The sequence below is a fragment of the Azolla caroliniana genome, unplaced genomic scaffold (genome assembly GCF_043228905.1).
Source record: "Azolla caroliniana isolate FFs.n. ecotype wild unplaced genomic scaffold, voAzoCaro1.0.p SCAF_2, whole genome shotgun sequence".
Lineage (NCBI taxonomy): Eukaryota > Viridiplantae > Streptophyta > Polypodiopsida > Salviniales > Salviniaceae > Azolla > Azolla caroliniana.
The window spans coordinates 24,584,533-24,605,933 of NW_028230437.1; the positions used below are offsets into that span (position 1 = coordinate 24,584,533).

The 21,401-nt window shown below is 37.2% G+C and overlaps 2 protein-coding genes across 4 annotated transcripts; one reads left to right on the plus strand and one right to left on the minus strand.

Annotated features, from left to right (window-relative positions):
• LOC147867742 (heat shock protein 90-5, chloroplastic-like) lies at positions 1–6,534 on the minus strand. 2 transcript variants are annotated; one of them, XM_087315549.1, is made up of 19 exons: positions 6,340–6,534; positions 5,130–5,354; positions 4,255–4,328; positions 4,022–4,147; positions 3,691–3,784; positions 3,506–3,592; positions 3,042–3,185; positions 2,826–2,942; positions 2,692–2,742; positions 2,538–2,603; positions 2,346–2,450; positions 2,101–2,235; positions 1,929–2,021; positions 1,765–1,842; positions 1,324–1,684; positions 1,051–1,219; positions 853–961; positions 653–736; positions 1–467 (listed from the first exon to the last, which is right to left on the minus strand). In XM_087315549.1, the coding sequence occupies exons 1-19, from the start codon at positions 6,442–6,444 to the stop codon at positions 327–329; spliced, it is 2,364 nt and encodes a 787-aa protein (XP_087171675.1). In that variant the 5' UTR covers positions 6,445–6,534; the 3' UTR covers positions 1–326. The 2 variants fall into 2 exon arrangements, with proteins under 2 accessions (XP_087171675.1, XP_087171676.1); XM_087315550.1 differs by having other exon boundaries at positions 6,355–6,533.
• Positions 6,535–10,564: 4,030 nt separating this feature from the next.
• On the plus strand, positions 10,565–20,058 carry LOC147867743 (FKBP-like peptidyl-prolyl cis-trans isomerase family protein). Of its 2 annotated transcripts, XM_087315552.1 has the most exons (11): positions 10,565–10,713; positions 11,577–11,670; positions 12,136–12,255; positions 12,372–12,457; positions 13,034–13,084; positions 13,197–13,277; positions 15,510–15,554; positions 16,160–16,215; positions 16,698–16,773; positions 17,625–17,750; positions 19,794–20,058. In XM_087315552.1, the coding sequence occupies exons 1-10, from the start codon at positions 10,657–10,659 to the stop codon at positions 17,718–17,720; spliced, it is 762 nt and encodes a 253-aa protein (XP_087171678.1). In that variant the 5' UTR covers positions 10,565–10,656; the 3' UTR covers positions 17,721–17,750; positions 19,794–20,058. The 2 variants fall into 2 exon arrangements, with proteins under 2 accessions (XP_087171678.1, XP_087171677.1); XM_087315551.1 differs by lacking the exon at positions 19,794–20,058 and having other exon boundaries at positions 17,625–17,896.
• Positions 20,059–21,401: the final 1,343 nt, after the last annotated feature.

Below are 21,401 nucleotides of genomic sequence, written 5' to 3' on the forward strand. Positions count from 1 at the left end.
CACTAGAAATTTGGTTTCAGATACATTAATAACCAAAAACTTAACCTATTTGGAGAAAAACTTGTATAATTCGCAATTAAATAGTCATTTGTACACACCTTATAGAAGTTAACAATTCTGCCAACACCTAGAAGAGTCTCTATCAAATTTCATATTACCGCATTCCAAGAGAAAGGCAAGACTAGACTAGCAATAGCCAGCCTCCAAAGCCAATAACTAGAAAGGATAACTACTTAAAAAGCTGCAAGAGGACACTTAGGAGTAAAATAGATAGGTAGTGGAGATATGCGAACATCACACCAAAGAAGATATAATACTTTGATGACTTATGCAGTGGCACTCTGAGGTTTCACATGTTCCAAAATTTCAGCTTCAGTTTGTGTTGGCAATGTTGCTGTCCGTTCACGAGCCAATGTCGAGGCAACCAGGTTATATATTTTTGACCCAAAGGTAGCGGGATCTTCAGGCTGAAACACACATCAGACCTCTCTATATACATGTGAACAGCATATACCTCATACACATCATATATACATGCAGTCATATTCTATATGTATTTATATTTTAGTGTATATATATACGTTTTCTCTTATTGTATTTATTCTATTCTACTCTCCATAGTTTACAAACAGAGATGTAATGAAAAACTTACAACAAAACCGCTAGACATCAGAGCTGTCTCATATAGGAGTTCAATTGTTTCCTTGCTTCCAGGTCGGCCAGTTTTCCGTGCATCCTGGAAGAACAATTCCTCTACAGCTTAAGATTCTATTATGAACATCAAGAAAATGGTCCTAATATATATATACATTTGAAGCAAACTAAGTGCAAAATAAATTATTTAATGCGCACATCGAGGTCTAAAATGACTGGATGATTTGGATTGATTTCTAGCACTCTAGTAGAGTACATAAATTCTTTTAATCCTGGCGTATCTCCAAGACTCTGAGCCCTCATAATCCTGCATTGACATGCCCAGTTAGATTAGTGATCTTATGCCTCCATTAGATTTCTGTGCTAGAGGCCTAAAGTAAGTTTAAATGCAAGCACCTTTCCATGTTAGCAGACCAACCATCCTTGCCAGATACAAGAACACATGGAGACGAGCTCAGCCGTTTTGATACTTGCACCTTCGAGATTTTGTCTCCCATTTTTTTCTTCATCCAATTGCAAAGTAAACTGAATTCAGTTGCTAATTGCTTTTGCTTTTCATCATCACCTGACATACAACAATAGTTTGCATTCAATGTGTAGGAATGTAGGACAGGAAACACTTTACAATGAACTTTTCAACATGCAGCATAAAAAGTTGATCTAGGTTACCTAAATTAAAGGTTTCCTTGCTCACGTCAACGAACTTCTTTCCTTCATAGTACTTGAGATGTTGGGCAGTCACCTCGTCCAAGGTTTCAGTCATGAATAGAACTTCAAGATCCTTATTGTACAGTTGCTCTAGGAATGGTGCATTTCTTGCACTCTTAACCGACTCCGATGAGAAATAATAAATCGCTTTCTGGCCTGGTTTCATATTTGCCACATATTCTCTCAAGCTTATCATCTCTTCTTGGTGTTTTGATGAATAGAAGCGGAGTAAGTTGGCAAGACGTTTTTGATTGGGACCCTCTTCTTGGGAGATACCAAACTTAAGATACTTTCCGAAGTTTCTATAGAACTTCTTGTAATCCTGAAGTCAAGGAGGAGTCACCCGTTTTAATGATTCACAGCAAAAAATAAAATAGAATTCATAGGCTTATAATAGACTACCTCTGAATTCTCTCGGTTCGCAATAGATTCAAATAAATCAAGGCATTTCTTGCCGAGCCTCTTTTTCATTAGCCTCACCTATGTCATAAATGAAAAAATCATGAGACAAATTCCATAAAGACAGAACCAGACATTGAAAATCTATTGACCAATCAGTCACATACAATGCGGCTCTCTTGGAGGAGCTCTCGTGATACATTGAGCGGAAGATCATTGGAATCCACAACACCCTTCATGAAGCTAAGGTAGAGTGGAAACTGCACACAATTACAATACTCAATCAGCATGCCCTCTTTGAGTTTTTATTTATTGCTGGTACATTTCAAAACTACTTACCAGCTCACCATTGAAATCATCTGAAATGAAAACTCTTTTCACATAAAGTTTGATGTTTTTCATCTTTCCTGCTTCTTCTGATGCAAAAGGAGCCATGCCTGGTACATAAATTAAACTTTTGAACTCCACCTCACCCTACAAGAGACACATTTGCATGGGCAACTTTAACTAATGCTTATCTTTTAGAATTTTTCTGGTACACCAGCATGGAGTTCATCGACACTATATAAGGTTAAGATATGTACTTCTGTATTGAAGTGTGTGTAAGCCATGGGCTCAAGATGCTCATTGTAAGTCTTCTTGTAAAATGCATGGTATTCCTCCTTGGTCACTTCCCTTGGACTACGCAACTGATGAAAGTAAAGAAAAAAATTGAATCTAAGGTATATAATAAGCATGAGTGTCACCTAGAAAAGCAGCTTAATAAAGCTTCTTACCCAAATAGGCTTCGTCTCATTTACTACATCATATGTGTAATACTTCTCCGTTATGGTCTTTGGAGTCTGCATTAACAATAAACACTCCTGTAATCAGCAAATACAATCCAAAAGTTAAAAAACAAAGCAAAACCCTAAATGCCAGAAGCCAAACCTTTGGTGGTTCACCCTCCTTTGTCTCTTGCACTTCGGCTTCATCTTTCACCTAGAAGAAATCAAAAAAATGAGACTCGAAAAAGTATGTTGAGTACATTAAAATTCTGTGATTGCAAGTGACAAATTTTACACCTCAACTTGTCGTGTTCTTTCTTGACCCACATAAATAGGAAAAGAGAGAAATTGTGAATAGTTCTTCACAAGTTCCTGGATTCTAGTTGCACTAGTGTATTCTTTCTTCATTGCGTCCTATAAACCAAAATAATTTTTAGAGACAAATCATGCAATGTGATTCATAACGGAGCTACAAAAGTACAGCTACACAAAGCAGTACACCCAAAAACTCACCTTGAGATGCAAAATCACAGAGGTACCCCTTGAGACTATATACTCTGGATTTGTCTCCACTCTGACTTCAAATGAACTGCTGTCAGCAACTGCTTCCCAGACATACTGTTTGTCAGATTTAGGACTCTTCGTAGAAACTGCAACCTGAAAACAATGGCCCCAATGGACAACCAATCAGAACACCATTCATTAATTGGATTTTGGCCACATAAACTAGAACATTATGCACATACTTTCGAAATTTAAATTTAGTTAATGCATTTGTTTCATCTATTGGAAGTTCAGTTGCACACTAATATCTTTATGTATAAATGGTAGCATACATGAGGATTCAGAAAACACAAAGACATCACCGATCTAGAATTTTCATACATCACAGACCTGCTGTCTTGAGATTGTAGTTACTAAATAAGGTTAAATAAGTTGAATCAAATGACGCACTAGTGATTAGAACTACGTCACACCTTATCAGCTACCAAAAAGGCAGAGTAAAAACCAACACCAAATCTTCCGATCAAATTGTTATCTCCTCCAAGTGAATCTTTGTTTTCCTGCATAATAAATAAAAGCATGTATAAACAGATAATGCACATTGTGCACAAGGGATTTCATTTGAGACACATCCCTTGCAAAGACCAAGGTTGTATACCTTCAATGCCTTGGCAAAGTTAGCTGTTCCACTTTGTGCGATAGTACCCAGACTTGCAATTAATTCATCCTTGGTCATACCAATACCAGAATCTCTACAAGACAAGAACACAAAAAACATTAAGTATAATCACAACCTCAAGGTAATAATCAATTCATCAATGGTCATACCGACACCAAAATCTCTACAAAACAAGAACACAAAAGAAAACATTTGTAATCTTAACCTCAAGGCTCAGAATTTGCCTTCTCAAACCCTAATGGTGTATAACTGCTATATACAACAGAGTTAGACTTTAGGGGCTAGGCTATAAAGTAGGAAAAACCCTTACGTGATTACAAGGATGCCTTTGTCAGTATCAGCTCGTATCTTAATGGAAAGCTCTGTTTCTGTCCCTAAAAGGGATCCATCACTAACACTAAGAAAACGAAGTTTGTCCAACGCATCATTTGCATTGCTGCAGTGTAAACATTGAAAAGTTTTTCAGATATTTGAGACCAAAATATAATAGAAAAAACTCTGTATATTCTCATTCAAAAACACAAAAAAGAGTACAGAATAGACCTGACTAACTCCCTTAAAAAGACCTCTTTGTGACTGTAAAGACTGTGAACAATGAGATCAAGCAATCTGCTAACCTGATGAGACAAAACCACGAATTGAAACAATGTTATTGCATACATTACTGGCTATAAAATTCAGGGATAACTGGACAAAGCTTTAAAACGATATTTAACAATCTGTATTTACCATGAATTGAAAACTTACCCTTACATTTCCAATTATGAATCTTAATAGTAATTAGGTAAAGCTTTCAGAAAGGGAATAAAACCTCACAACAATACACATACCATGAGATTTAAGTAGTTGAAAATATATCATCTATAAAAATTGTAAATCTATGAACAAAATTTCAAATTCGTAAGAAAAGCTCTAATTAGTTCAACTATCTGTAAATACCATGAATTGGAAACATATCCTTGCATTACCAATAATGGGTAAAGCTTCCAGAAAGAGAACAAAACCTCACAACAATATTTATACCATAAGATGGAAGTTGGAAACACATCATTAACAAATTGTGAATACACAAAAAAAGTTTCCAATTAGTAAGCAAACCTCCAAATGTTAATGCATTCATTACCGATTGTAAAAAAGTGTATACAGTTATCAATCAGAGATGAACAATTGTGAACTGTAGTAGCTGGATCCATGAATTTTAATAAAGCTCAAAAACAATCTTTGGAATTCGGAAACATATCATTGCATTACCAATTTATGGATATATGGTTAAGTGGATAAAGTTTTCACTAGGTGAGAAAGCTACAGAACACAATGCATACACACACCTGTCATTGCATCCATCAACAATTGTAAAACGTTGATATGGTTTTCAATAATAGAAGAAACAGTAAAACAGTGTTAGTGCATTTACATACCTCTGCCTGGTAGGAATGAGTCTCTCCAGCTGGAGCGGAAGCTTCCTTTTGATTAGCTGTTGGAGGAGATGCATCAGGAGTTGCATTTTGAGCTGCAGTAGTTGCCTCACCTCTTGCACCCCAAACATTTATTGAACTACAAAGGTACAAAGGCCTCTTGGGAATGGCAACCCTCGATGCTTTTGTATAGAAACATCTTGCAGGGACGGACGACCTTGCACATGTCTAGCAGACAAAAAAACAGAAACTTACGAATTATACATGTCTCTCAATAATTCCATTCCTCAAGAAGATGCAAACCCGTAAATAATTTTTCTTGTATGTTTCCATAGACCAGAAGTCTAGACGCTTTAGAAAAGAAACGTGACATATTTAGAAGATATTTTGTAGAGCTCTGTGCAAGCATTTACAGAGAAATTAGTCTTTCCAGGTGATGCATATCCAACATATCTCTATATAGCAATGCAAATTTGCAAGATGATTTCAGTGTCCAACCCTTATATCAAGATAAATATTTCAAATATGAATCGAAATCTCCAAATTTCCATGATGAACACAAGGCAAATCCGACAAATCTCTATAAACATGCAAACTTTCAAGACAATTCAAATGTCCAAATCTTATACCAAAATGTTAAGTAAAAGATGAATCGAAACATCCATTTTTAATAGAAAATTGCAATTTTTCCAAAATAAGCAAACGGTATACACAACTTTGCTCTATAGAGCGTTGTATAGCACCGAGCTTATCAGCTACACTTTAGTACCCTTAAATTCGTCATTCCACATTCACTAAATCCCTAAACCAGTGCATATTTTCGAAGCTGAAACAAACGCATATAAATAGCTAGTATGCAGAATTCTACATAAACCAGAAGTCATTAGGAAAGACCAAACTTAATCGAATTCACCCCCATTACCAGAAATGTAATCTTTAACCCTAAAACATAAAGTACACCCCTAAACTTAAACTTCATCCCTGAGAAGATTGAACCCCAAGCGTAAGACCATTGACCTTGAGCCCTACGTCATTTGATTTTCAACCCTAAAACCATGGATCATCAACCTTCAAATCTAGAACCAAAACATGAAACCCTGACCCATGGACCCGTATCCTCCTCCAACCCTAGAGACCGCATGACGAAAGCACCCCCCACCAAAATAAAAAACAAAATAAAACTGCAAATTAGGGTTACGCAGAGAGGAGGTACAGAGGTACAACATACATTGGAAGGAGGAGCGAGGGAGAAGAAATCTTGTACGAGGGGTCGAAGCGTGGTGGACGCAGATCGAAGGGAGCGACGAGCAGTGGCCATTGTCGGGCCCGATCGGTGGGAGAAACAGAGCACCTCGCTAAAACCCTAGATAAACCCTGCCACACTCTGGTGCAACACAATACTATATAGGAGTTCTGCGAAGCTAGGGTTTTCAATTTTGTTGTCCAAATATTTATCGTCTATGACATACATATACTGTATACATATGTATATGTATGTATACATACATGTACATATATATAAAATATATAATATATGTATGTATATAAATTTATAATATATATTCGGCTCAGTCTCGAGGGGCGCTTCTCTTTGTATTCATTTTTTTACCCCGATTTGGACAGCCCCCGCCCCATCGGCCGGCCATTACTCGTCCGCGCCATCCTTCCTAGATTAGTTCCTGGTGGGCTTCGAAAACCGGTCATTTACCCGTCAATGTATCCCGAATAAACACGTGCTTTGTCTGCAAATGGCAAGCGGACGATAATGGACTTGGGTGCCACTTTATGTCGACAAATGCCCTGAATAGAGAGATGCCTCCGAGTTAAGGATGGCCCGCATCTTCAAAGCCGCCCTTTATTTGCCAGAATATTCAGTATAGATGCATGGAAGTGCAAAGCTAGACTTCTGTCTATTGTGCCATCTCTCAATCCTATGCCTATGAATCGAATTGGCCCATTCAATGTATGTTTATTCTGCTTTTTATGAAATTTTTGTGTTCCTTCTTGGGTGGTGGATGTGGAAATAATGAAGACATTGTTCTAACAAAGAGTGGGATATATGTGGAGTTGAGATTTGTCTTGCATTGGTTTTGTCTTGGCAAATGTAACCTAGTCAAGGGTTATCAAAGCAAGGGTTCTTTCTATCCATCCATTATGTTTTAATGATAATGTTTTGCAGTTATGTGATTGTCTGCATGGAAGCAAATTTGAACCATATTGATAACAACATCTTGAATATGTATAGAGGTGGAAGAAAGTCTATACTTATCAATTATCATGAAGAGATATACGTGAGTGAGGCATAGTCCTTATTAATTGTGATATCCTCTTTATAGATCTTGTTCCTTTTTTATAACAATCGAGTCTCTTGCTTGGTTATAACTTATGAGTATGAAAGTCTAGTGGACACTTTCAAACTGCAAGCTTTATATGATTTACTAATATTGGGACTAAAGGTATGATGAAATTCTAGATGTTTCTAAAGAAAATGTTCTGATGCCATCAAATTTCCAAATAGCTTTCACATTTGATAGAGAAAAATGTTTTATTTGATAACGTTAGCTTACATACAAGTATATTATTTACCAATGCTAAAATATATAGTGCAAAAACATTTAAAAGCTTATAGAACTCCCATGGTCCTACTTCTAAAGCAAATATTGTTTGTTCTTAATCAGTGTCTCAATAGTCACAAGGTAGAAAGCAATACTCTTGGTTGATCGTACATTTTACAACACCGAAGTTATTTGATTACCAATAAATAAACTATAAGCTCTCGTGGAAGATAAAGCGGACAGATAGCATGAAATGCAAAGAAACAACATTTAGAATATCCTAAAAGAGGCTTTCCTAGAAAACATATTATTAAGATTAATTCCCAATAGTAAGCCATTAAGCTATTAATACAAGAAAGTAAATAATTTTATCAATAAAGATATGGCAATTGCCTCTGGTTGTACAAAATGATTGTATTTATTCGTGGGGTTGAAACCAAGCATTTATCCACATGGATTGTCGATGCTTCTAAGGTGGAGCTTCTGATCACTGTATGTACATGTTGTTAGGGCTAGGAAACCAAATTGAATGGTCAAGTGTATTTAAGAAAGAGAAACCTTGCATAACTAAAGGTAGATCTAAGTAATTTGCTTAAAGCAAAACGGAAGCAATTCAATTACCTAATCCAAATTTATTATTATTCATTTTTTTTTTTGGGGGGGGGGAGGGGGTGGAATATGTCATGGTGACACATTGTAGATTTCTTCATTGTCTCATTGACATAATGAATAAAGTATTGTTCACAACGATAACTGGAAAATGTGGTCTCTGACGGTCCAAGCATGGGTGCAGTGTTCATTTGGTGTAACTCTTGGTCAGAAAAGACCATAATTGGACTATTCGCCATGATCTGGATCTTTCATGTCAATGCAAGTTTCCGCAAAAAAATTGTTGATGTTGTGGCATGCTTGTGTCTTCCAACATTAAAGTTATATTTTCAAGTCCCACGCAATGGGTTTGATTTGCAATACAACAAATGAAGAGTGAAATGTTTCGCTTCGAATGCAATAATAACAAAAATGCCATGGTAACGCAATATAATTGTTTTCACCTAAAACAAAATAAGTTTAAACAATAATATTGCCTTTCGAAAGACAATAATTATAAAATCCTAAAGTAACCCAAGTTAGACATTTCAACCCCCTCTCAAAACCAAAAACATGACATCTATATTGCTTCTCACCACAATACAATATCTTCGTGGTAGTGCCAGCCGACATATCACAATAGCTCATTTTTTAGCCCATACTAACTTGCCTCACCCTGACAAAAGTCGTGTCTCCTAGGTTGAGACGCATCAAGCATGTCGTGTTGCCGGACACAAGGAGCCACATTTCTTAACCAAAGACAAATCGCCACGTGTTGAGCGCCACAAGAAAACATTGAGATGTCCATGCGAATGATGACATGTCAACACCCTCGTGACAGGTGCGGACACGTCAGCCATTGACTCAAGAATATTAGATAAGGCAGAGAGAGAGAGAGAGAGAGAGAGAGAGAGAGAGAGAGAGAGAGAGAGAGAGAGAGTGAAGTTGAAATCTCAATTCAATTGGGGATTGTACATTTGGAAGACGTGGTTGATAACGAATCGCAAAGGTTGTCAAAATTTGAAGATGCCAAGCGATGGTTATGTATTCCCCCAAATTATGGATTTATTTGGGAGAAATTACAAGATATACCATTGTTGCAAGGATATTTGCCATTGAAAACAATTTTTGCACCTTGGGTGGATTGGCGGTTACAAGATGGTACATGCTTGTTACAGGTCACTACAAATATATCGTATCATCATGCGATGGCATCATTATCTTGGCAATCTCCGAATGCAACGAAGTTGTGGAATGTATTAAGTCAGATGCAAGGTGGTGGAAAGTATTGCAACGTAGTTGGCATTCCCATCTACCATCTTGTGCAAAGGTATTCATATGGAGAGTCATGATTGGTGGGCTCCCATTAGGTTCGGCCTTAAAGAGACGAGGACTAGGGACCGTCACTTGTTTCTTTTGCACCGTCCCATTGGAGGATAACTGTACACATGGGTTCATTAAATGTCCTATAGCGTGTACCACTTGGAAGTACTTATCCGACATTTGGCAAGTTTTAACCTATTGTTGTTTGAGACCTCAACAATGGGTTTTTTCTCAATATGTTCAAAATGGTTCAAATGATGAGATGGAGATAATGTTCTGATTTTTACGTTCTTGGGGTCTACAACACAATTGGAATATGTGTAATGCTTTCATGCTTGATAATAGACATGGGGTGAAAGCCTATATAAAGAAGCTTAAAGGTGTTCTCATGTGGAATTTTTGGATGTGAGAGCATGTGGGGATCATTTCCTCAAATGCATATTCAGTTTTTTTAATAGCATTACAAAACATCCCTCTCCCTACATAGGCATATGATAGGTAGAGGAGACTAAGAAGTGTTGTAACTAAGTGGATTTTACATACAATTAATATAATTGTGTTCTTTTACCCGAGAGAGAGAGAGAGAGAGAGAGAGAGAGAGAGAGAGAGAGAGAGGTATTGCAACACCTTAGAAGGTTGTCCTTGCCACATCGCTACCTTTGAAGTAGTTTTGATAGCAAGGTTTTTTTGTATTATCATGTTGTTTTAATATAAACATACATTTACGAAAAAAAGAAGAGAGAGAGAGAGAGAGACGTGTCAATGGCTCACCTGGACAAAAGCCGTGGCTCATGGGCCGAGACGCATCAAGCGTGTCGTGTTGTCGGACACAAGGAGCCACATTTCTCATTAACTAGAGACCACTTGAGACGTGTTGAGCGCCACAGGAGAACATCGAGAACGTCCATGCGAATGATGACGTGTCAGCACCCTAATGGCTGGCTCGGACACGTCAGCAATTCACTCGAGAAAATCAGATAAGGCGGGGAGAGAGAGAGAGAGAGAGAGGCCATCGTTTCACTGTGTCTGAGTGAGTGTCTTGGGAAAGTGCATTGTGCAAGGGGATGATGGATTTGCGAGCACCAGGCTATGGCGCTCTTCTGCTTCCTCGATTCACCGAGGTAATGCTAATCCTTGGAATAGTATTAAGCTTATTGTATCTTGGATCGAAGAGGAACCATTACCTCATCCATTTCTTAGGGTGTAGAAAATTTCGTTGATGGTTTGTCCCAGAAAGATCATTCCGTCCACATGGAACTAATCTGAATCTAGAGTTTAGAGAGGCTCTGGGCATTGAACTCATAAAAATTTCACCGATAAATCATCAAGGTGTGTGTAAATAATATGCATTTCAGCATTTTAAAAGCAGTTCTTCATAGGTATTTCACAGAAATATCATTTGGTATGGAAGAAATCTTCATTCTAGGGTTTAGAGAACATTTTTTAAAGCTTCATTTTATGGACCTACATGGAACTAATTTGCATTTTAGGGTTCAGGGAGCATTCTCCAATGGTGAAATACAAGGATCATTGAGGAATTTGGAACTAGTTTCTATATAGAGTTTATAAAGAAGGCTTAAAAAGAATGTCACCTTAAGATCAGTATATTATAAGGAACTAATGCATTCTAGACTTTAGAACATATTTCTTGAAAGATGTCTCACTGAAAAATCATTTAAGTTGTCTGGAACTAACCTCGTTCAGGTTTAAAAAAGCATTTTTTCAGAACTATGTCTCTGAAAATCATTCTGGCATTCATGAAGCATTTCTCCAAATTTTTGTTTATTAAGCTAAATGGAATGAATCTGCACTCTAGGGTTTAGAAAGCATTTTATAAATGTGTGATTCAAAGATAATCGAGGTAAATGCATAGTATTTCTCGAAGACATATTTCTACACTTTGCCTATGGTTTGAACTTTGCATGCATAATACTTAATAATAATGTTTTGCCACTCACCGTTGTTTCTCCATATTTTCTGGCAGAAGCTAATGTATAATGGTGAAAGACCACTTTCTCGGAAAATATTGATAGTCTCTTCATGTAGAGGCAATTCTGAAGGCTCACCCCTTTGTACAGGTGATGCATTGCCTAAGACTCCTGTAACTTCCTTTGCAAAGAGCTGACGTTATTGTGCTCTGTTCATGTATGCGATTGAAGAATCAATAAAGAGAAAGATCATTAAGGATTAGCGTTTAGCTCAATTGAAAAGTATCATACGAGTCGTCTTTAGATTAAAGTTTCCATCCAGATATCTTCCTCTGTCTAATTTCGCAGATAAGAAGGAGCCATTTTAGGTATGCCGTAATCTTCCATACGAGTATCATAATCTTTGAAACACAAGAACCATGGAGATTGAGGAAATTTTCATTGATGATGATTGGTAATCAATAACGATGGAGCTTAATTGGAAAGCTGAAGTAGAGTCTAGACCATCAAATGTGCATTATTGTATTGTACAATGTATTTGGTGCATGCTCTCAGAACATGAGAAAATTATGGTCTATTAGCCAAATGTTTACCTGTCCATGTTTCATGTTGCAGAGGAAAGCGATCTGTCATTTCAAAATTTAAAGCGACGAGACATCTTGTCGATTCCAACAACTGTCTTGGCTGCATCATTTTGGAAGGATGGTAAAGCAGCGGCATCAGAATTTGCCGACAGTATGTCTCTCAGCATTTCTTTGAATGAGGTCAATAAAATGCAGTTGTTCTGACACCTGTAACTTGAAGAGTTTCTTATGTTGCCAGGGATGTCTATAATTTCTTTGTGAATCCAGTGCCTGCATTAAGAGGGAAGGATTATGGAAAAACTAGAATGAGTTATGCAGATTATACAATTACACAGTCGGGATTACAGTACAAGGTTTGAAAATAAATGCCACTTTTATCTATGTATATCTGCATTTTGTTGCTTTATGGCATGCATACTGTATATGTTTGTATATCATACACATTGGCAGTTCAGATTAATGATGTTTGAGATGTGAGTTTATCCTCAATATATATTCCAGAGACATGACAAATAGCCAAGTGCTCAGATTTCGCTTCAATGAAAACTGAAACAAGCACCAGAAGCAGTTTTAACATAGAATGCATGAATGAATTCCTCTTTGTATTTTAATGATGTTTACTTTGTTTCTCTATCATATATGTGTATAAAACTATAATGCAATACCAATACTGCTATCATATCTCACTCTCTGGGAAGAGATGTAGATATATGTTTGAAAAATTGCAAAGACAAACTAGCTATGGTACTAGTTTACATATTGAACATTTCATTCATCTCATTAACAAAACCATATATACTAGTAAACGACACAAATTTGGGTATACATGTAAAAATGGAAACACGATAAATAGCCAAGTGAAAAAAAAGTTAAATCTTGATTTTTCCTGCCAGTCTCATTTAAAACTGTTTTTTGGATGTTTTGCATAGGACTTACGGAGAGGAACAGGTTCCACGCCAAAAGTTGGTGAAACTGTTGTTGTAAGTTCATATTATTGAATTACCTGTTGGTTGACGAGATTTCACATCAGTTTGTTCTCTTGTACTTATTGTCGTAGTGTCAAATTCATAATGCTGTAGAAGTTATGTCCAGGTGGATTGGGATGGCTATACAATTGGTTACTATGGGCGGATTTTTGAGGCTAGAAATAAAGCCAAGGGTGGATCTTTTGAGGTTGGTAGATGCATAAAATTCAAACTAAGATTTTGAATGTTGGGTACCTTTTTTGACTGTAACAAGCAGAAAACATGCAAGGGATTTGGCGGAACTGAGAAAATACCATGCTTAAAGATCTTTAAATGCTGCTTTATAAATGAAATTTTATGTTTGTTCATTTTTGGAAGGCAAGTCTCTTAAGGGTTAGATTTGTACTGCTCCTTTACAACTCAGACTAATAATGGCCGTACAGTTTCGTAACACTAATGTACCAGGGAATCCTTTCTGTTTTCCCTATTGTCGTCTTTGATTGAGTGATTCTTTTTGTTTATTAGGCCTTGTGCCCTTCATTTTCCTACAGAAATTACAGCTTCGGCCCAAATACTGACAAAGATACAAACATTTGCAGGAAGGTTTGGGGGGGGGGGGGCTGAATTCTTGATTAGAATATCTTAGAAAGTGTTAGTATCAAAGGATCTTACTCTCCTGCACTTGCTCACATAATTTGCAAGGCCAAACTGTTTTGTTCATGAAGGTATATCTTGGTGGCCTGGTATTCATTTGAAGTACCATATTCCTTGTTCTTGAAAACCTTGTAAGAAATTTACTTCAAAAGATCTTCTATTGCATGCTGGATCATGCATGTTCAAACTATTTCTTCATGTCTTGAGACTTGAATGTTAACTCTCCAAAAATTACAGTTGTGAACTCTTTTATGCTACCCAATGAATTCAATGAAAATACTTTTTCCATTTTCTTTGGGGTTAGCATTCTCTTTTCTTTATTTTTGAGAATGACTCTATGCAGTGACATAAAAAGTCGCTTGACTAGCTCCTTGTATACTCCACTTTCCATACCACACACGTTTTGTCACTGTTGTAACATCTAGGCTTCTAGTTGGTTGATTGCTATACCATCATGCATGTTTCACGCGGCTTATGGATCGGGATTCGGGTATATGAATTTCTCTAGTGAAGTATAAATGTTACATATCTAAAAGCTTGATGTTATCGATATATGAATGATTTAAGTTGAGTATGTAGATGGTATCTGGGTATTGAGCTAATCGGAGATGTCTCTTTGGCGAGAATGCTAAATTGATACCTTTGTGGCCCAGGTTTTATAGGATGCATCATGGGGTGTACGGTAGTGATGTTTGTATGTGCATTATTTTTAAGAATCTCGTCAGAGAGAGTACTACTCGGGCCATATTTTGAGTATTTTATGTGTTAGCTAATAGAGATCACGTGGTCGTTAGTTCAAGAGAGAGATGTAGCTCCTGTGGAAATTGCATTCAACTTCACATTTCCCAATGACATCTAGTAACTTAGTGGAGTTTGATAGGATTTCAATCCAGGTGCACACGTTTTTAAAAACATGGCTTGCCACCAAGATTCAACCCTAACACAGAAAAAGAGACTGAAATCTCATACATTCAACCCCTTCCATTCCCCATGAGAGAAAGAAAGAAAGATATATTAAAGTCTACTAGAGGCCAAAATCAGCCTATGAGACAGATCACAATTATAAAATGTTGGTGAATTCATGTCATCCATACTAAAAACAAAAATAAAAGCTCTAGGTTTCCTAAAGCTTGATGATCATTATTTGAATGCATGTGGTGGATCGAGTTTTTAGATTGTTTACAAGCGTGAAGTGCATAGCTAATATGTATGAGAATAGTGGTGACTGGACTTTGTATCCAAGGTTGACTGATGCGGTGGGAAATGATGCCATGAAAAATCAGACATGGTGAACAGTTATCCCCATTATTTGGTGATGTACAGTAGGGGAAGGCAGAGAGCTATGGGAGAAATCAGTGATATGTGGTTTCTGTTGCATCTGGCATGCTAATGTAAAGTTTGATCCCTATTCTTTTGAAGCTCGATCAACATTTGGCCAAACTGTTATGGGTCGCCCGTCTCTTTCATTTGTGAAATAGAGTCCGCGTAGAGGGTAGCATACTTCTTTTTGACGTGGTTGAAAGCTGGTCCTCACTTTTGATCTCTACTTCACAAAACTTGCAGAATCTTTCATGTCTAGGTGTGGGAAGTGCTTGTCCTGCCTTGATCTCTAGTTGGTGGGAGGAAACTCTGAGTTGGTCTATTGCTTTCTGAGAAGTATAGGGCATGTGGATGTCCATGTACCTCGGTTCTCTGTATGAATTCATGATCCATCCTCTGAAGAGAGAGAGAGAGAGAGAGAGAGAGAGAGAGAGAGAGAGAGAGATTATATGTACTTTTATTTCAGGGGGATGAGAAGAGTTACTTACGAGTTCATCTTGGGACTCGTGAGGTATGTTCTGTTCATGACAATTATGGTGTTTATTATCTAATTATTACATGCCTTCAATAAGTGGACAACAGTATATTCTTTTTGAATAATCTCTTGCTGGACTCACTGGCATACAGCCTGATGGGCCTCTTCCATTTCGGGAACTTCATGGGCACTGCCCTGTTCCATAGTGAAATGTTTGGATGTGATCTATACTCTGTGGAAAGCGCTCCGAGTGTATGGACTTTCCAATTGATCCCTTTTCTCATATGACTGGGAATGGTGCTCAGTGACAACACTTCCGTTGTCACTGCCTTGGTCTCTTTCGCCACCATGATAGCAGCCCCCTCGTCATGTTCATGATGTTAATTTTTGGGCTCATCTTTCTATGGCTTGTGCTACTCTTTATTAAATCCTGGAATTCAGCTTTCTCAGCCACTGGTTGGACTGGATGGGTGCATCTAATTAAAGTTCTTGTTACCTGTGAGAGCAGCATGGGTCGTGCCAGAAAAGACATTATCTTGATATTATAATCAAAATGAATTTACAGAAAGCATGAATTAGTCATCATGTGCATGTTCTTATAAGCTATCAAATGCATCATTTTAATAATGATTTACTTTCAGGTTATTCCAGCATTTGAGGAAGCTATATTGACCATGAATTTGGGTGGTATCAGAAGGTATTTTCTCTAACTTCTTCAATATACGTTTTTTCAGAAAGTTTATGAATGTGAAGGATTGGTGCTCCCTGGTGCTTGGTAGGAGCATTTAACTGCCTAGGTTTTTGAATTTCATGTAAATGTTATACATCTAATAATCACATTGAAAGATTGATTAATTCGAGATTCATAATATTTGGTCAGATGAATTAGTGGTAAACTTTTATGGTTGAGCACTTGTCTGTCATTCACAAGTAAATTCTAACCTTTCACTCCTAGGGGTTAACCCTTACGCACAGGAACACATTTCTCTAGTTCAGAAATTCGCTCTTAAAAATAAGCAGCAACAAGCAGTGTTAAAAGGCTCCGACAATTTTTTGTGGTTGATTTACTGTTCAGTTTTCCATTATCAGAAGCTCAATGTATATTGATAATTGATTTGATTGGCAGCTATGCCTTGTACATTCATCCCAATTCTAGTATTTATGTGGTGCTGTATGCAGGATCATTGTGCCACCTGAGCTCGGATATCCTGATAATGATTTCAACAAGGCGGGTCCAAGGCCTACAACTTTCTCGGTAATTTATAGGAATTATATAAGCTGTCCCTGTCTTTCCTTACCTTGAATCTAATTGCATCCATGATGAAGTTTCATAATTTTCGTTGAATCTCTATATTTAACTTAGTATAAATGCACATTGTTGATTGCTCAACAAATAGGCCTGATAAGGTTATTCTAACCCCCTGATGCATTTATAGCATTTTTAGTCCTAGGTGATCGTTCTCTAGGAGCATTTCTCTCTGTCAAAACTTTCCCATGCTAGAACGTTTTTATGCATGACAGCCACGGAACGTACAGTTCTTCATTCAGAGATATCTTCATACACTGACTATACGTATATAAAACTATTTGCTGATATAATGTACATGTATAAAACAAATTGGAACAGTGTGCTCAATTTAGGATGCACGCAATTTGATTGAAGTATAAATTCTGTAGATCTCTTGAAGGAAATGTGGCCTCTATTTATCTTCTGGCTACACAATCAACGTATTCAATCATTCACTTTGGGATATCTCATGTAGAAACTACCTAACATAATCAATGAAGAGGACCAGATCTCTGAAGCATACACTTTGTTTGCTTCCTCATATCTTTGAAGAGATGTTATGATATCATAATAAGCGTGATTAAAGTATTTTTATGTCCCCCGACAGGAACATGCATTTCTTTGATTGACAAACAATTATACTGGCTATATTGCTTCCTAATGTTCCATTCTGTTTTCTTATTGTATTATTCATCCTTAGTAATATTTTCATTCATGTTTTTTTTATAGTGGGGTTAGTTTTCTAATGCATATTCGTTTTGTATTATTGGGCAGTATTTTCGTAGAGTTTAAAATGTTGGGTTATGCTTTTCTTGCAGGGACAAAGGGCCCTTGATTTTGTTTTGAAGAACCAGGGTCTAATTGATAAGACATTATTGTTTGACATAGAGCTTCTGAAAATAATTCCAAACTAGAAACTTTCCCTTGAGCATACATATTAAGGGGTAAGACCCCTTTTTATATTCTCTGAAGGGAACAAAAACACTTGTGTATGCCTCTCAAGTTAAATCTCTTCGACCTTTGACATGTTTCACAAGAAGTTTGTCATTAAAGATCATTATGAACCATCTATCCAATATTGTTTATCTTGTATATGTGAGCATAACACATGATGGATATGGAATCATTTTTCAATATGTTTTCCATAAAAGAAAAAGTCGGTAAGTATCAACCACCATGTGGATATAGTAGTTATTGTAAGTACATGAGGTCGATGCTTACGGAAAAATCCATTTCCATTTTAGGAAAAGTAATATATGGCATTAATGAAGATGTTATGAAACTAAGCATGAGAACCCACAACCTTGTGTGGATTACCTCCTACCCCTAGGCTGGGTAAGATCATCGTAATAAAGAACTGAAGGAGTACAATTATCATACATTTTTATTGAAAGAGTTAGTAACTATCATGGTAAAATGAGGATTGAAGCTCCATGCTCGCATGATGTCAATGATCTTGCTATTGTCAGTGCTCACGATTTTTCATGGTTCAACAACTAGAGCTCTCCTAGCACCAAACTTTGGGATTGATCAAATTTTAAGTTGACAACAATGGTGTTATGTACATGTCATATGCTTCACCCCTTTTTTTTCAATGGTATTGGCATTGACCAATGTATAAAGAGAACTCTCATTCTCTACACTTAGTTGCTTGGCTCATCGGTGGCATTTGGGTCACCACTTTGGTATAAGCACACAATGGCATTCGGTTTTAATGGTTTTTAATATGAGAGGGAGGGTAAAGCTTAGTGTCTTCCCTAGTGGAAGGAGATTAAGACAACATGAAAGCCAACTTAGGTTAGATCTCTTTCACTATCTTTCCCCACTTCTCTTGCCTAATCTTAATCAAGCATCTAAATACATGAGCTTTTTGTCTCAAATATTTATGTTTCATGCATATTTAGTGCAATGATGATTAATAAAAATGTTGTGATTCTTTCATTGTGAATTTATCATTAAATTAATTAAAGTTAAATTGTTTACATTACGTTTAATAAGTCAAGTTTTTCTTATTTTACCTAAGCATTAGAGTTGAGATTTTAGTGTGGAATTTGGGGAAGTGGTTAGCACTCTATGAGTGGCTTAGGAATGACTAACGCTTGTCCCTTCTCATGTCACAATATTGGCAACTAAGTTATTATCATTGTCATGGATTTGGGTGTCTACTACCAATGACAATCTTGAGGGCTTTCTATATTACACATTAATATCCCCATTTCAATGGCACCATAAATATGCGTGATGGGTTTGTTATCCCAATGTTTAATCTCAATTACAAGTTGGTTAGGTTGCAAAAATATGGTTTTTTTTTTGTTCCGAAGAGTCATATAGCTTATGTAAATATTGCTTAGGTTTCCTACCAATATTACAACAATTTGTTTTTGGACATGTCATACTCGCAAGATGGCCAACAATCATCTCAACGGGAATCGAACCTACAACAACCAAGGGCCTTACAAAATGTTGAAGGCACTAATATTTAAACTTTCTTCAAAATTTGGGGAAGAAGTACTTTGTAAGAAACCATGGACTCTTCTCAATTGTAGATGGATTTGATTGATGTGCATAATTGTAGAAACAATTTAAGAAAAACAGAGATTCTTTACAGCCTAGGATATTAGACACATCGTACAATGTCGTCATGACATAGTGTGACAAAAAGGTAGAAAATGGAAAAAAGGGCAAGCCCACACGTAATTGCATGAGGAGAAGAGGGCTTAGTTCGGGTCGCCCATTTTGAGTTTGGCGTGGACCATTAGGTTTCGTTTCCTCTTCTTCTTCCTCTTCAAACTTTAGGGTTTTGCATCTTACTCTTTCTTTCTTCTTCTTCTTTTCCTCAATGTACTTGAGGATTTAGGGGTTTATTTTCCATCTTCTTTGCAAGGAGTCTTCTTAGTTCTTCTCCCTTTTAGGGTTTCTTATTGGTTTTCTTCGTCGACGCTTCTTCTACTTTTCAAGATACTTACCTACTTACTTTTGCTTCAAAGGTTTAGTCTTCTCCTCCACAACGAAGAACGCTACGCGTTAGCGATTTTGAGAGAAGGGTTAGACTACCTCGCACTCCGGCCATTGAAGGGAGGATGAAGTGATACGAGAACACTACACCGTCATCCGGGTGTTGTAGCCAATGGTGGTAGTTGTGGTCCCACTGGCTCACTTGACTCACCATCATCGAAAACTCCATAACATCCCTTTCGTTTGTTTTGTATTCGTTTTGTGCTCAAATCGTATGACCATTTTGCAAAAACCACTGAGATCATGATACTCTAGTCCTAATAGTTGCAAACCCTAATTTGTAAAAAGATCCTTGTATATTTTTTCTTGCATATTTGTCTTAATCTCGTGTACATCCCCTTAATCACGTGTTAATCATTGTTTGAGTTTGGGCTCCCTTCAACTATGGGGACCTTTCAATACTAGGCTCCCTTCGAGTTTAGGACCTATAAACCGCACCTTCTAGGTCCTTGTGACCTCCCTAGTCCAAGACCCCATGTGGTCCCTCTCAAGTAGCACATGCACATGTGTTTTCGTGACATAATTTGGTGAACTTGAAGTGAAAGAGTGACATGGGAAAATGACAACAGAAAAAGAAGATTTTGTAGAGATGATGTCAAGATCGATGATAAGATTTGTGGAGGAAAGTGAGAAACGAGAAGTGGTTTAACATGCCATCGAGAGTGTGGTCGAAAAAGTCAATCGTTTCAACAATGACGAAGTTCCAAAATTTTTACAAGCCCACAATGCCAAAAGGACTAAGAGGGATGTGGACTAGGCAATGAGGCTCAAATCTTTTGCCGAGTGGTGGTCGTGTGGATGCATGAAGAGGTCAAAAAACTTCAAGAAGCTCATGACTCAGTGGGAATCCTTCGAGGAAGCATTGTTAGAGAACTACAACTACGAAGAACCGAAAGGACGAGGCAGGTGCGAGTTCGACCTATGGGTAACATTGACTAAGGCCACCAAAGTGATACACATACATTCATGGAGTTTGAGCATCGTTTTGCTCGACGAGCGAGATTAAAGACTGGTGGGGGTGGATAAGTTCTTAACGTTCGTAAAGTTGATCAATCGAAAGGAAAGGATGATGAGTTTGGACTCCCTTCGATTATGGGTTCCCCTAGAATCGGAGCTTCCTTTGAGCCTAGGTTCCGTTTGCTATGCGCTCCCTACGAGTCTGCGGATCCTTTGAGTCCAAGACCTATCCTTTGTGCCTTCTCAGCCCTTGTGACGTCTCTAGTCCAAGATTCCCTGTTATACCATTGGAATAGCACACACGCACGTTTTTGCAACAACGTAGGCTTTAGTACGCAAATAACGAACAAAGGCTATCGATTCTTTGAGATCATGCTAAACACTAATTTCTTGATAATCCGGGGGACCAGGATAATCAAATTCAAATTTCTATAAATTTCCTTAAAATTCTCAACCCTTAATAAAATGTCATGTCACAAGAAAAGAAGACATCATGTGCATAGTACAATATGATGCCTTGTCTCTTAGATTACAACATCGAAAAAAGAAGAGCTAATGTAAACCACAATAAAAAGCAAAATTTATTTTTAAAAACAATAATTCGATTGATATTATGAGGACAT

What these genes read in the sequence shown, in the direction of transcription:
- LOC147867743 (XM_087315552.1), top strand. Translation starts at nt 10,657, where the DNA reads ATGATGGATTTGCGAGCACCAGGCTATGGCGCTCTTCTGCTTCCTCGA. An exon ending in TGCTTCCTCGATTCACCGAG is followed by an intron (nt 10,714 to 11,576) that starts GTAATGCTAATC and finishes ATTTTCTGGCAG; the next exon opens with AAGCTAATGTATAATGGTGA. An exon ending in GGCATCAGAATTTGCCGACA is followed by an intron (nt 12,256 to 12,371) that starts GTATGTCTCTCA and finishes TTGTGAATCCAG; the next exon opens with TGCCTGCATTAAGAGGGAAG.
- LOC147867742 (XM_087315549.1), bottom strand. Translation starts at nt 6,444, where the DNA reads ATGGCCACTGCTCGTCGCTCCCTTCGATCTGCGTCCACCACGCTTCGA. An exon ending in CTGTGATTTTGCATCTCAAG is followed by an intron (nt 2,943 to 3,041) that starts GTGAGTTTTTGG and finishes TTTGGTTTATAG; the next exon opens with GACGCAATGAAGAAAGAATA. An exon ending in ATGATTTCAATGGTGAGCTG is followed by an intron (nt 2,022 to 2,100) that starts GTAAGTAGTTTT and finishes AATTGTGTGCAG; the next exon opens with TTTCCACTCTACCTTAGCTT.